Source organism: Cucurbita pepo, chromosome LG12 (assembly GCF_002806865.2).
Source record: "Cucurbita pepo subsp. pepo cultivar mu-cu-16 chromosome LG12, ASM280686v2, whole genome shotgun sequence".
Taxonomy (NCBI): Eukaryota; Viridiplantae; Streptophyta; class Magnoliopsida; order Cucurbitales; family Cucurbitaceae; genus Cucurbita; species Cucurbita pepo.
In genome coordinates, this window is record NC_036649.1 from 6828981 (window position 1) to 6841309 (window position 12329).

Here is a 12329-nt window from a genome sequence, read left to right on the forward strand (position 1 = left end):
CTCTAGGTCAAGAGTATAGATGTTTATTTTACTTGCAGGACTTCGTCCTAAACGGGTAATAGAGGAGGGAGTGAGGAACATTTTTTTCCCCTTTAGTTATATGGGGTTGGGGACAAGATTATATTTTCCGTCCTCGTCCCTGTCTCCATCGAATTCCTTATCCTGTCACCATCACGCTTAATATAAATATCTTTCAACAAATATTATATATATAATACTTTTTAACTATATTAAAGAAAATAAATAAATTAATTTTTATACTCTATTAATAATATTTAATAAAGATTATATTAAAAAATGAAAATTTTAAAATAATTATTTTAAAAAATAATAATAAACGAAAAAATGATATCGGAAACTCGATTCCTGCAAATTCTTAACGTTGAATCACGCCCTAATCCCCATAGTAGAGAATTTTGCTGTCATGAAGACGGGGATGGTTATAGTGAAGGCTTCTCATCTCCGCCCTGTCTCGTGGACATTCTTAGTCGAGAGTATACGTTCTCGAGGGAAGCTCGAGTGGGCAATGGGGACTAATTTACCTTTATAGCAGTAAAATCAATTTTGACCAATAAAGTTATATAAATTTTAATCTTAAGAATTAAATTTTAATCTTTAGTTCTTGAATTTTCTCGGATTTCTTGTTCCCAATTCTCCAGATTGTCGTATTACTTGGTTGAATTTATGGGGTTCTTTCCCCTCCTGCAAGATCTTCGATTGTTCATTCCATCTTCCCACGCCCTTGTGCGAATTTGTTCACTGAATCGAGGGCTTTGCTGAATTGCGATTAGCTTATGCGTGTTGAATCGTTGAATTCCCACCTTCTCCATCAACCACCTACGATACGAATGATGAAACGTCCGTTTTTAACTCTTACAATGGCGAAGATGAGATGGCCGTTGATGATCTTAGCACTGGTTTCCATTTCCACCGCAATGGTTTTCTTCATGAGGACTACGTTCGATTCTTGTAGCGGCAATGTGAATAAACGATTTGTGGAAGAAAATGGTATCGATTCACAGATTCGCTCCTCCCAGATTGAGAGAAAAGATCCGAATCCGAATCCTCTTGATTTCATGAAATCGAAGCTTGTCCTCTTGGTCTCACATGAGCTCTCTCTTTCTGGTATTATTGGAATCCTATTTTCTTGATAAACCACCTAGCCATTGCCGTTGGAAGTAATTTCTTTTAGAAATTTGACCAAGAGCTCTTAGTTTGGCTACAGGTGGGCCTCTACTACTCATGGAGCTTGCATTTTTGTTGAGAGGTGTCGGTACTGAAGTTGTTTGGCTCACTAATCAAAAGCCATCGGAGCCCGATGAAGTAGCATACAGTTTGGAGCGCAAGATGTTAGATCGAGGAGTCCAGGTTACATTGATCTTTTAAATTATCTGCACTTTCGGAACTCTTTGATTAGTGTAATTCTTCGTTGTGATTAAATTCTTGATGTGTTTCAAAATTACAGGACTGAAAATTATGCTCAAGTATGTTGTTTTGGCTTCCATTAGATCATAAGTAATGATCCAGTTATTTATATTCTAGCTACTGAGGTTAAATTAGTAGACTAGGTAGCGAATTCTACTTGTTCTTAAGTTGATAGCATATTTTTGTAGCGAATTCTACTTGTTCTTAAGTTGATAGCATATTTTCGTAGCGAATTCTACTTGTTCTCAAGTTGATAGCATATTTTCGTAGCGAATTCTACTTGTTCTTAAGTTGATAGCATATTTTTGTAGCGAATTCTACTTGTTCTTAAGTTGATAGCATATTTTCGTAGCGAATTCTACTTGTTCTCAAGTTGATAGCATATTTTCGTAGCGAATTCTACTTGTTCTTAAGTTGATAGCATATTTTTGTAGCGAATTCTACTTGTTCTTAAGTTGATAGCATATTTTCGTAGCGAATTCTACTTGTTCTCAAGTTGATAGCATATTTTCGTAGCGAATTCTACTTGTTCTCAAGTTGATAGCATATTTTCGTTCTTAAGGTGTTATCTGCTAAGGGACAAGAAGCTGTTGAAACTGCTCTAAAAGCTGATTTGGTTGTTCTAAATACCGCTGTTGCTGGGAAATGGTTGGATGCTGTCCTCAAGGAGAATGTTCCTCGTGTTCTTCCCAAGGTTCTGTGGTGGATTCATGAGATGCGAGGGAATTATTTCAAGGTCGAGTATGTGAAGCACCTTCCTTTTGTTGCAGGTGCCATGATTGATTCACATACAACTGCAGAATACTGGAAAAACAGAACACGAGAACGATTAGGGTATGATTTCAGTTACGACAACAATTTTCCTACGTATATAGCCGATTCTTTTTACTAAGTATAAGCATAAGCTAGCTTGAGGAGGTATAGAGGCATATTCTTTTGTTTAAAAATTGAGTGCAAATTATAATTCCGATCTCGGATGATCTTCTTCTTTTTCCCTCATGTTGTGCGTTTTGTATAGTTCAAATTTAAATATATCGATCATTTTGCGGTGCACTGTGAATACTCTCCTAGATCCTTTGGTCATAATCTGAAGTTTTCCCTTTATGTTTTCCAGGATTAAAATGCCTGAAACTTATGTCGTGCATCTTGGAAATAGTAAAGACCTTATGGAAGTGGCTGAAAATAATGTGGCCAAGAGGGTTCTTCGAGAGCATATTCGCGAGTCCCTTGGAGTTCGGAATGAAGATATATTGTTTGCAATTATAAACAGTAAGCTCATATTCCTGATCATAAACGTCTTCTATCGATATTGTTTATAATTGAATGTTTTCTGAGTTTAGAAATTCGGCGAGTAAGAAAAGAACTATTGAACTATTGATATCATATTTGAATGGAGTTTGATTCTATGATATTTAAAGATGTGGGAAAAATCATACCAAGTTTTGTTATCTCTCATTTAAAAGTAATTTTTTTCCTCAAGAATAATAGGACTCTCTCCTGTATTTGGGATGCTCCTTGTCGACTGTCGTGTCTCGGGAACCTTATTTCCTCCATCTCCAATAACGAAATGGAACGATGCCTCTTTCGGCCCTTTCTATGAAATTATGCAGTTTTGTATTTCGTGAACTAATTTGATTTTTATTTGACTTAATTTTTCAATGAAGTGTATTAATGTGAATTGTATTGCGACATGTGATCGATGTGATTCCAGGCGTTTCACGTGGGAAAGGTCAGGATTTATTTCTCCGAGCCTTTCGTCAGAGCCTGCAAATGATCCAAGATAAAAAGCTGCAGGTACCAAGGATACACGCAGTGGTAGTTGGCAGTGACATGAGTGCTCAAACAAAGTTTGAGACAGAACTGCGCAACTTTGTAAATGAGAACAAAATTCAGGATCGTGTTCATTTTGTCAACAAAACCCTGTCTGTGACTCCTTATCTAGCTTCCATTGACGTTCTTGTTCAAAACTCTCAGGTACTATAACTGTTTAAAATGCACCCATATGCGTTCGAGAAAGTATGCGAGATTCTTTGTTTATGTTCCTGCTAGTTCCATTTGCTCGTCTTTCCTTGACTAGATGGTTAATCACGGTTTTGCCTATTCGATCATTAGTTCAACGGGTTGTTTCTCTCTTCTATCTTTCTTTCTCCCCATTTTTCTTTTGAAGACCTTCCCTATTGCATAAAATGTTAGCTTTCTTGCAAGAGTTTCTTTTTTTTTTTTTAGTATTATGAGATTATTTCTACCTTTCTAAACCTTCGCCTATCAATGGAACAAGAAGCTAGACTAGACTATAATTGGTTTAACGAAGTCTATTGTCATTCGATTAAATCTCTAGTCATTACCTGGAAACCTCTTCCTAGCAGATGCATTTTAAAAACCTCGAGGGTAAACCCGAAAGGAAAAGTCTAAAGAGGACAATATCTGTTAGTGGTGGATTTGGGTTGTTACACTATGATATCTGGATTTTGATTTATATTTGCATATTCTTTTTCCCTTTTCTTCTCGTTTTCTGGTAAAACGCATCCGATTTGATATTTCTTAGCCTTCAAAGCTGCAATTTACCGTATGTGTGTAGGGTAGAGGAGAATGCTTTGGAAGGATAACGATTGAAGCAATGGCGTTTCAGCTGCCCGTGCTGGTAAGTTGTCTACCTCGTACATTTCTGATGCAATGGCGTTTCAAAGAATACTATACTTAGAAATCTCATTATCCCCTCTACATATCTGATGAATTCTGGTGCATTGTCCAATACATAACATGTATGTCAAGGGCACGGCTGCTGGAGGAACAATGGAGATCGTAGTGAACGGGACGACAGGTTTGCTGCATCCTGCAGGCAAAGAAGGCGTAACTCCACTGGCACAGAACATCGTGAAGTTAGCGACGGACGTCGAGAGAAGGCTGACCATCGGAAAGAAAGGATACGAGAGGGTGAGGCAAATGTTTCTGGAACAGCACATGAGCCAAAGAATTGCTGTTGTTTTGAAGGGTGTTCTGCAGAAAGCAAAGAGCCACATTAGCCATTAGCTTTCAGCAGAATAATCATCACCCTGCTGCCCAAAAGAAAAAAAAAAAAAAAACAATGAAGACTCAATTTGTTAACTTTTTCTTTTCTTAAAAGAAATTAGAAATAGAAACTTGTATGATAATTATTTCTTATATTTTTTAATATTTTATATTTTAAATTAAATTTATATATAATATATACACACGCCACCATACGAAAATAATTTTAAGTGGTTAAAGATATTACTTATTATTTTATTTTATATGTCGTTGATTCGATCTTTCACTTTTGACTTGAATACTATCTCTATCTAATTACACCATTCTAAATTAGACACACCATTCCAGTTCAGAAATCGGTTTATGCAGACCCCTTTCAGTTCCTTCCAGTTCAGAAACTGGACTTTTTGTTAATGATCTCGAGTAGCATGTCGATGTCGACGAACGAACTGAGGCGAAAGAGCGAACAAAAAGGTTCTTGATCTCGAGTAGCATGTCGATGTCGACGAACGATCTGAGGCGAAAGAGCGAACAAAAAGGTTCTTCCCTTGTTATACGATTCTTTTGAATACAAAATCTCCAACCTAATGTGTTGTTGTGGACAGTGAGGGAGACGGCTTGATTATCAGTTATAACTGTAACCCATCTTTTGATAGAGTAGACGAGCGGTCGTTTTGATTATTTTTGGAAACCATAAACCTAGGGCCTCGGAACGCTTCTTTAAGTCGATTTTTTCACTCGGTAAATGCTGCTAGTTTGACTCAAAGGAAAATAGAAAGGCAATTTTATCTGAGTTTATATTATATGGAATTTGGGGGTTCTTCCTACAAGAGAATGTGAAAACCAAGAAAATAAGCTACTTTATTTGTTGGCATTGATTCTCATCAACTCCTCTGTGGTTATTGTCAAATACTTGTCTCGCTTTGATACAGTGTCTCTCAATCATTGGAAGTTATCACAAGCAATCCCAATGCACCAATGAGAATATACTGCAAGAAACACGTATAACTTCAGCACAAAACTTCAAGAAACACCCTTCACCTTTTTTTACTGAATGGGGGATGTAAAAACGAATTGACAGTGGGAGGGTAAAAATATTTGCTAACCTTGATAATTGGCTTCTCTGTCATGATTATAGTCACCCATCCGACGTATGGTAAGAACCTGAGGATCAGTCATGAAGAGATTTGTTTTCTTAGTCAACCAGCACACTTTTTTTTGAACAAAACAAAGAATTTATGAACATAGCCACAAAGCCACATGGAAAGCTTATCGTACACTTCTGAAGCTAAAAGAAAACACCCGCATACAGATTAGTCATAACTTCTTCTCACGAAACTAGAAGTAAAAGTGTATTGTAATAGGCTAAGCCCACCGCTAGCAGATATGGTCCTCTTTAGGCTTTCCCTTCAAGGACTTCTCCTCAAGGTTTTAAAACACAACTACTAGGGAGAGGTTTTCACACCCTTATAAGGAATGCTTTGTTCCCCTCTCCAACCAATGTAGGATCTCACAATCCACCCCCTTAGGTCCCAGTGTCCTCGCCGACACACCGCCCCGTGTCTAGCTTTGATACCATTTGTAACAGTCCAAGCTTACCGCTAGTAGATATTGTCCTCTTTAGGGTTTCCCTTCAAGGGCTTCTCCTCAAAGTTTTAAAACGCGTCTGCTAGGGAGAGGTTTCCACACCCTTAAAATGAATGCTTTGTTTCTCTCCCCAACCCATGTGGGATCTCAAAATCCACCTCCCTTAGGGCCCAGCGTCCTCGTTAGCACACCGCCCGATGTTTGGCTCTAATACCATTTGTAACAGCCCAAGCCCACCATTGGAAAATATTGTCCTCTTTAGGCTTTCCCTTCAAGGGCTTGCCCTCAAGGTTTTAAAACACGTCTACTAAAGAGAGGTTTCCACACCCTTATAAGAAACGATTTGTTTCCCTCTCCAACCAATGTGGGATCTCACATGTATATATGGCATGCTTGGAATGACATTCCAATTTTTAAGCAGTTAAAGAGCAGAAAATAAAAGGTGTGCAAAATTTTTACCCAACAGCTCTGCCCATGATGTGGTGCCGTTGAAGCCATTGCTGACCTTGTGCATACAAGAGTCTGTCATCACCATAGTTGTTATCTCCTGATATCACAAAGGTAAGTGTTATAGGAGCGCAGCAGAATGAATCATGATATCATTGAAAAAACTCTTCCAAATCATAGAGGTTTCTAAGAACAACTATTCAAATTCACAACAATTTGTTCTATATAATGTCCTACAAGCTGGCACCTTTAGTAAGTACATCGACTTCTCCGCTATCCTGACGTTCGTGAACCTGCAAATTGAAAAACTCCGATTAATTCGGTTGGCACGTATGAGATTCTTAGATCAGATCCACAGCATGACTTTGCTGATACTCCATTTACAGAAACATCAAAACTAGCACATTCTGTTTTCAAGAACTAAAATCTGTCTTCAAGAACTCAAAGTGCACACTTTTGGAGAGTGTGGCAAGTGATGGAATAGATGATTCATTCTTGAATAAAATGGTAACTCTAGTTTCAAAGGAGATTAAAATTTGATCAAATGGTCAGTATACTGAACTCACCTTAATTACACGATGGACGATTGGAATTTCACGGCCCTGAACAAGACAGACAACAAAAGAACACATCAGTTCAATAGAACTTCATATGTCTTCTGATTGCATAAGAAAATCCAGCGTTGGAAAGCCTAGTAGCCAGAGGTGAAAGCTAAAAATAATGAATTTCAAGCTCGATAGCCACCAAATACTTACGTCAACATTAAAAACGACGATCTCCCCAGTACGAATAGGATCCTTGCTCATGTGCAAGAACAAAATATCACCCTGAACAACAGTATACATTGCTGTGATTAGATGAGACAGATGAGAAAGGATAATGTTAAAGAGAACATGTGGGGTAAGTAATAAGTATCTTCCTATACACAAGACTCGTAATCCCCACACAAAGCTGTACAAAATGCAGCTTAAAAATCCCCAATCCATCAGTAAACAGTCGACAATAAACCCTTTTATTTCTCTCCAAGAAAATTCCCTAATTGCCAAAGAATTCTCAGCCTTTCAGAATTTACCAAACTACTCTTTAGAAAGGGAAAGAAATCGCCAATCATGCATAACTCAGTGTAACAGTCTAAGCCCACCGCTGGCAGATATTATCCTCTTTGGACTTTCCCTTCCAGGCTTCCCCTCAAGGTTTTAAAACACGTCTGGCAGGGAGAAGTTTCCACACCCTTATAAGGAATGTGTAATGTGGGGTCTCACAATCTACCCTCTTGAGGGCCCAACGTCCTCGTTGGCACACCACTCGGTGTCTGGCTCTGATACTATTTATAACGGCCCAAGTGCACTGCTAGCAGATATTATCCTCTTTGGGTTTTCCCTTAATGTTTTAAAACACATCTACTAGGGAGAGGTTTCCACTCACTTGCAAGGAATGCTTCATTCTTCTCTCCAACCGATGTGGGATCTCACACTCAATAAATATGACATCAATTATTATCCAAAAGTCGACTATTATATCCTCCACCCAACAACTATTAGAACTCAAAAACGGGAGAAAGGGAGGAAGGAATCTTCACTCCAATGGTTGACCACTGACCATAAAAACTTTCTCCAAATACTGTGACCTCTTCCCTAATTCCATCCCTCTATCTACAAAACCCCTTTATTGAGAGAGAAAGATACCTCTTCCCCAATCACTCCACTTTCTATAAAATGAATCTTGATTATATGGAGTGATTTTCCTCAAAAGAATCCTCGTGGATTATCAAAACAAATATGATTACTTACCCTCTTGAATCCAGGTTCCATGCTTCCAGATAAGACGACAACAACAGGGGACTCACTGCAAGTGATGCACATCAATCCCTTCCAGATTATAAGAGCAGATGTAACGATCAAACCTGAAAGAGAAAGAGCTCTCCTAAATGGGTTTGGACTGAATACTCGGACTAACAAAGAATTGCAAGAATATTTCAGCATGATGCTGAAATGTGCAGAATCCACTTGAAAACAATAAGGGTATGGAAACAATTCAAACGAAGAAATTACATAATTTCCTGAATTTGTTCGCAATAAACAAAAACAGGGTCTGTGAGACTACCAGCGTTGAGCAACCAAATACAAACAATTCTCGATCGTAGGACACAGATCGAGCACGAAAATGGGTTAATAAAGGCGATAGTTAAGAGACCGAAAGAGCATACGCACCAAGACTGACGGCATGAGTAAGGATCTGACGGATCTGAATAGATTTAATGGAGCCGACGGTGTCGCCAATCCAACCCATTGCGATTGCTTCGTCGAGCCCTCGGAGTCTACGGCTCGTTCGTTCTTACAGTTCTCGCTTCTGAATACGATTTTGGCGGATGGCTGCCTAAAACCCTCACTTCATTTCGGAGACGAATGTCGGATACTTTTTCATTTCTTTTCTTTTAATTATTTCATTATTTTTTTTAAAAAAATAATGGGTTGATTTTTTTAATCATATTTTAATTAAATCATTTTCACCTAATTAAGTTATTAAAAATACCCTAATTTAAATTAAATACTTTTAAATTTTTAAAAATGTTTTAAAAAATAAGCTTTCAAATATTCGTAAATTTATTTCTATTTAAAAATGTCATTAATATCTTTAAATATTTTTAAAAAATATTTATGAAACTTTTTTAATATAAACACATACGACATCGTTTTAAGCCATAAATAATTTTTAATTACTTTCCTAATTTTATAAAATTTATTAAATATAAAATTTGAAATTAAATGTCCAATTTATGAGCATTTAAAAAATAAATATTTTTATTTTTTTATTTTGAAAATGTCTATTTTAATTTCTAAATTTTTAAAAGAATTTAACCATTTAAACTAAAAATGAGAATTTACTCAGATATTATGGTTTCGGTTTATTATTAATTTAGGGGGAAAAATGGGTTTGAAAATAATAATAATAATAAAAAAAAAAAAAGGAAAATTTGAAAATGCTATTTATATTTAATCATTTCCATTTGTGGTAGTAAAATGAGAAGGGGCATTTTGGTCATCTTCCATTTCCTATTAGCGGGAAGAAGTACCTAACTTAACGACCATCATAGCTAGAATTGTTCTTTGCCATTCTTTGGTTATTTCTCCGTTCTTTCTCTTACTCTAACAACTGGTGCACAATAGCATCCGCCGTTGCCGACGCTATTGTGCACTCCTTTCCCTCCGCCACCGCCACCACCACCGTGCAATGGGGAAGAAACTGCCGCGGGATGACATCGAGTCCATGTCCTATGGGGTTCGAAAGCCCCTCTCTATGCCGCCGCCACCGAGCTATTATCCTCCGCCGCCCAAGCCCTGGTTCCCATTTCTTGTGCCTCTCATTTTTGTAGCCGATATCGCCTTGTTTGTTTTCACATTGTATGAAAATAACTGCCCCGCCACTACAGGCGGCAACCGCTGCCTCTTTTACCCGGAGCTCGACCGGTACTCCTTTCAACCATTTTCAGAGAACCCTCTTCTCGGCCCTTCAATCATGACGTAAGAATCAAAACCCTCTTTCTAGCTACAGAAATTACTCGATGGATTAGAACAATGTGTATTTCATTAGGGCTTGCGATTCTATGAGAAATTTGGAAACTGTGTTCATTAGGGCTTGGTCTAATTGAATAATTATTCGTTAAATTAGGGGAAATTAGCACATGGGTTTGCTGAATTTGGATGAAATCTAATGACCCATTAAGAAAAAACATGATTTCTGGAATTTTTTTTTCCTGGATTGTGCAGAATTAGGGCAAAAACAGGGGAAATTATTGGTTTGATCTGTTTTTTTCTTTTACGTTTTGGAAAATGGTGTTGCAGTTTGAAACGATATGGGGCTTTGGATAGAGAAGCTGTAGTGGAACGTGGGGAAGGGTGGCGCTTGCTGACCTGTATGTGGCTTCATGCTGGAGTCATTCATTTGCTTGCTAATATGATCAGCCTTCTCTTCATAGGAGTTCGTCTCGAACAAGAATTTGGATATTGTAAGTTCGTAGGATCCGTTTTAAGTGCTTGAAAAGCCATTCCAAATAGACTCGTAATGTGGTATGTATCGATTCTTGACGACATTTGGTGTTTGTTTTTGGTTTTGGCAGTGAGAATAGGATGTTTATATGTGCTTTCTGGGTTTGGTGGGAGTTTACTGTCATGTTTGAGTATCAATCCAGCTGAAACAACCATATCAGTGGGTGCATCAGGGGCACTTTTTGGGCTTTTGGGAGCTTTGCTTTCAGAGCTCATAACAAACTGGACAATATATTCAAATAAGGTACCAAAAACAAACAAAACCCTTCATTTGTTTCCATTGAACTATTGAAGATTTATGAACTTATAATGACTTGTTTTGTCAATGAAACTCAGTGTGCAGCCATGATGTCTTTGATTCTTATCATTGCCTTAAACCTGGCAGTCGGATTCATACCTCACGTCGACAATTCCGCTCACATCGGAGGCTTCCTTTCAGGCTTCCTCCTCGGCTTCATCCTCCTAATCCGACCGCAATTCGGATACGTTAACCCCAAGTACATCCCTGCAGGGTGTGATGTGAAACGTAAATCCAAGCACCAATGCTATCAGTACTTTTTGTTGATTGTAGCTCTAATCCTCTTGATTTTCGGGTAATCGAAATTGTAGTTTCAGCAACGATATCTTCCGGTGTTGCTCGAGTTGCTCGTTGGGTTAACTTTTTTCCTTTGCGATTTCTGCAGATATGCTTCTGGTTTATCAAGGCTGTACAAAACTGGTCCACAAATATTGGAAGCCCATTTTTTCTGAAGACAGTCACACATTGAGTTGTTGGTGAGAATCAAACTACTTTGGCTTCATAATTGTTTGTGGATGAAGTTCATGAAATCATTTAAATTTGTATTCATACGATGAAATCATTCCTAATGTGAAAGTTCGATTTCTTCTCACTTTGCAGTAGCAGAAGAATTGTATTGTAGAAAACACTCACTCCTTTGTTTACAAAATGAGGACTTTTCTTTTCCTTTCCTTCTGTCTTTCTTTTTGTTTCTTCCATTCCTGTTGCTTTTGGTTCGGTACGGCCTAGACGAGACAAATGTTGTCGACGATGGCTAATCCCTCGTTTCACCTATCGAGATATAAAAACTGATATTTATAGGAGACTGCCAGACTGCTCGTCATGTGATGGGTAGCCCTTGGATTCACCTCTTGAGATATAAAAACTCATCTCTATAGGACACTGCTAGACTGTTCGTCATGTGATGGGTAGCCCTTGGATTCACCTCTCGAGATATAAAAACTCATGTCTATAGGAGACTGCCAGACTGCTCGTCATGTGATGGGTAGCCCTTGGATTCACCTCTTGAGATATAAAAACTCATCTATAGAGAAAGACTATCAAACTGCTCGTTATATGATGGGTAGCCCTTATATTCACCTCTCGAGATATAAAAACTCATCTATAGAGGAGACTATAAGATTGCTCGTTGTATAATGGGTAGCCCTTATATTCACCTCTCGAGATATAAAAACTCATCTATAGAGGAGACTGTAAGATTGCTCGTCGTATGATGGGTAGCCTTTAGATTCACCTCTCAAGATATAAAAACTCATCTACATAGGAGACTGTAAGACTGCTCGTCGTATAATGGGTAGCCCTTAGATTCACCTCTCGAGATATAAAAACTCATCTATAGAGGAGACGGTTAGACTGTTCGTCTTCGTCATAGGATGGGTAGCCCCTCAACCTAAATAAGTTCGTAACCTTATTCAAACCAAACAAATTCATAACCCAACTTAACTCGTACCGATTGACCAAACTTATAATATATATATATATATATATATATATATATATATATATATATATATATA

General features: G+C 37.8%; 3 protein-coding genes across 5 annotated transcripts; 2 read left to right on the top strand and 1 right to left on the bottom strand.

Annotated features, from left to right (window-relative positions):
- Window positions 1–597: 597 nt before the first annotated feature.
- LOC111807210 (lipopolysaccharide core biosynthesis mannosyltransferase LpsB-like) lies at window positions 598–5258 on the top strand. 3 transcript variants are annotated; one of them, XM_023692825.1, is made up of 8 exons: window positions 599–1125; window positions 1226–1368; window positions 1988–2259; window positions 2540–2694; window positions 3137–3399; window positions 4004–4066; window positions 4198–4424; window positions 5036–5258. In XM_023692825.1, the coding sequence occupies exons 1-8, from the start codon at window positions 795–797 to the stop codon at window positions 5040–5042; spliced, it is 1461 nt and encodes a 486-aa protein (XP_023548593.1). In that variant the 5' UTR covers window positions 599–794; the 3' UTR covers window positions 5043–5258. The 3 variants fall into 3 exon arrangements, with proteins under 3 accessions (XP_023548592.1, XP_023548593.1, XP_023548594.1); XM_023692824.1 differs by lacking the exon at window positions 5036–5258 and having other exon boundaries at window positions 598–1125; window positions 4198–4508; XM_023692826.1 differs by lacking the exon at window positions 5036–5258 and having other exon boundaries at window positions 1034–1125; window positions 1215–1368; window positions 4198–4508.
- Window positions 5205–8873, bottom strand: LOC111807211 (signal peptidase complex catalytic subunit SEC11A-like). The gene is made up of 8 exons (XM_023692827.1): window positions 8679–8873; window positions 8259–8371; window positions 7224–7295; window positions 7035–7070; window positions 6716–6761; window positions 6481–6568; window positions 5541–5598; window positions 5205–5423 (listed from the first exon to the last, which is right to left on the bottom strand). Exons 1-8 carry the CDS (start codon window positions 8755–8757, stop codon window positions 5373–5375), a joined length of 543 nt encoding a protein of 180 aa, XP_023548595.1. The 5' UTR covers window positions 8758–8873; the 3' UTR covers window positions 5205–5372.
- Window positions 8874–9629: 756 nt separating this feature from the next.
- Window positions 9630–11477, top strand: LOC111807511 (RHOMBOID-like protein 5). The gene is made up of 5 exons (XM_023693258.1): window positions 9630–9989; window positions 10311–10474; window positions 10586–10758; window positions 10851–11107; window positions 11198–11477. Exons 1-5 carry the CDS (start codon window positions 9700–9702, stop codon window positions 11262–11264), a joined length of 951 nt encoding a protein of 316 aa, XP_023549026.1. The 5' UTR covers window positions 9630–9699; the 3' UTR covers window positions 11265–11477.
- Window positions 11478–12329: the final 852 nt, after the last annotated feature.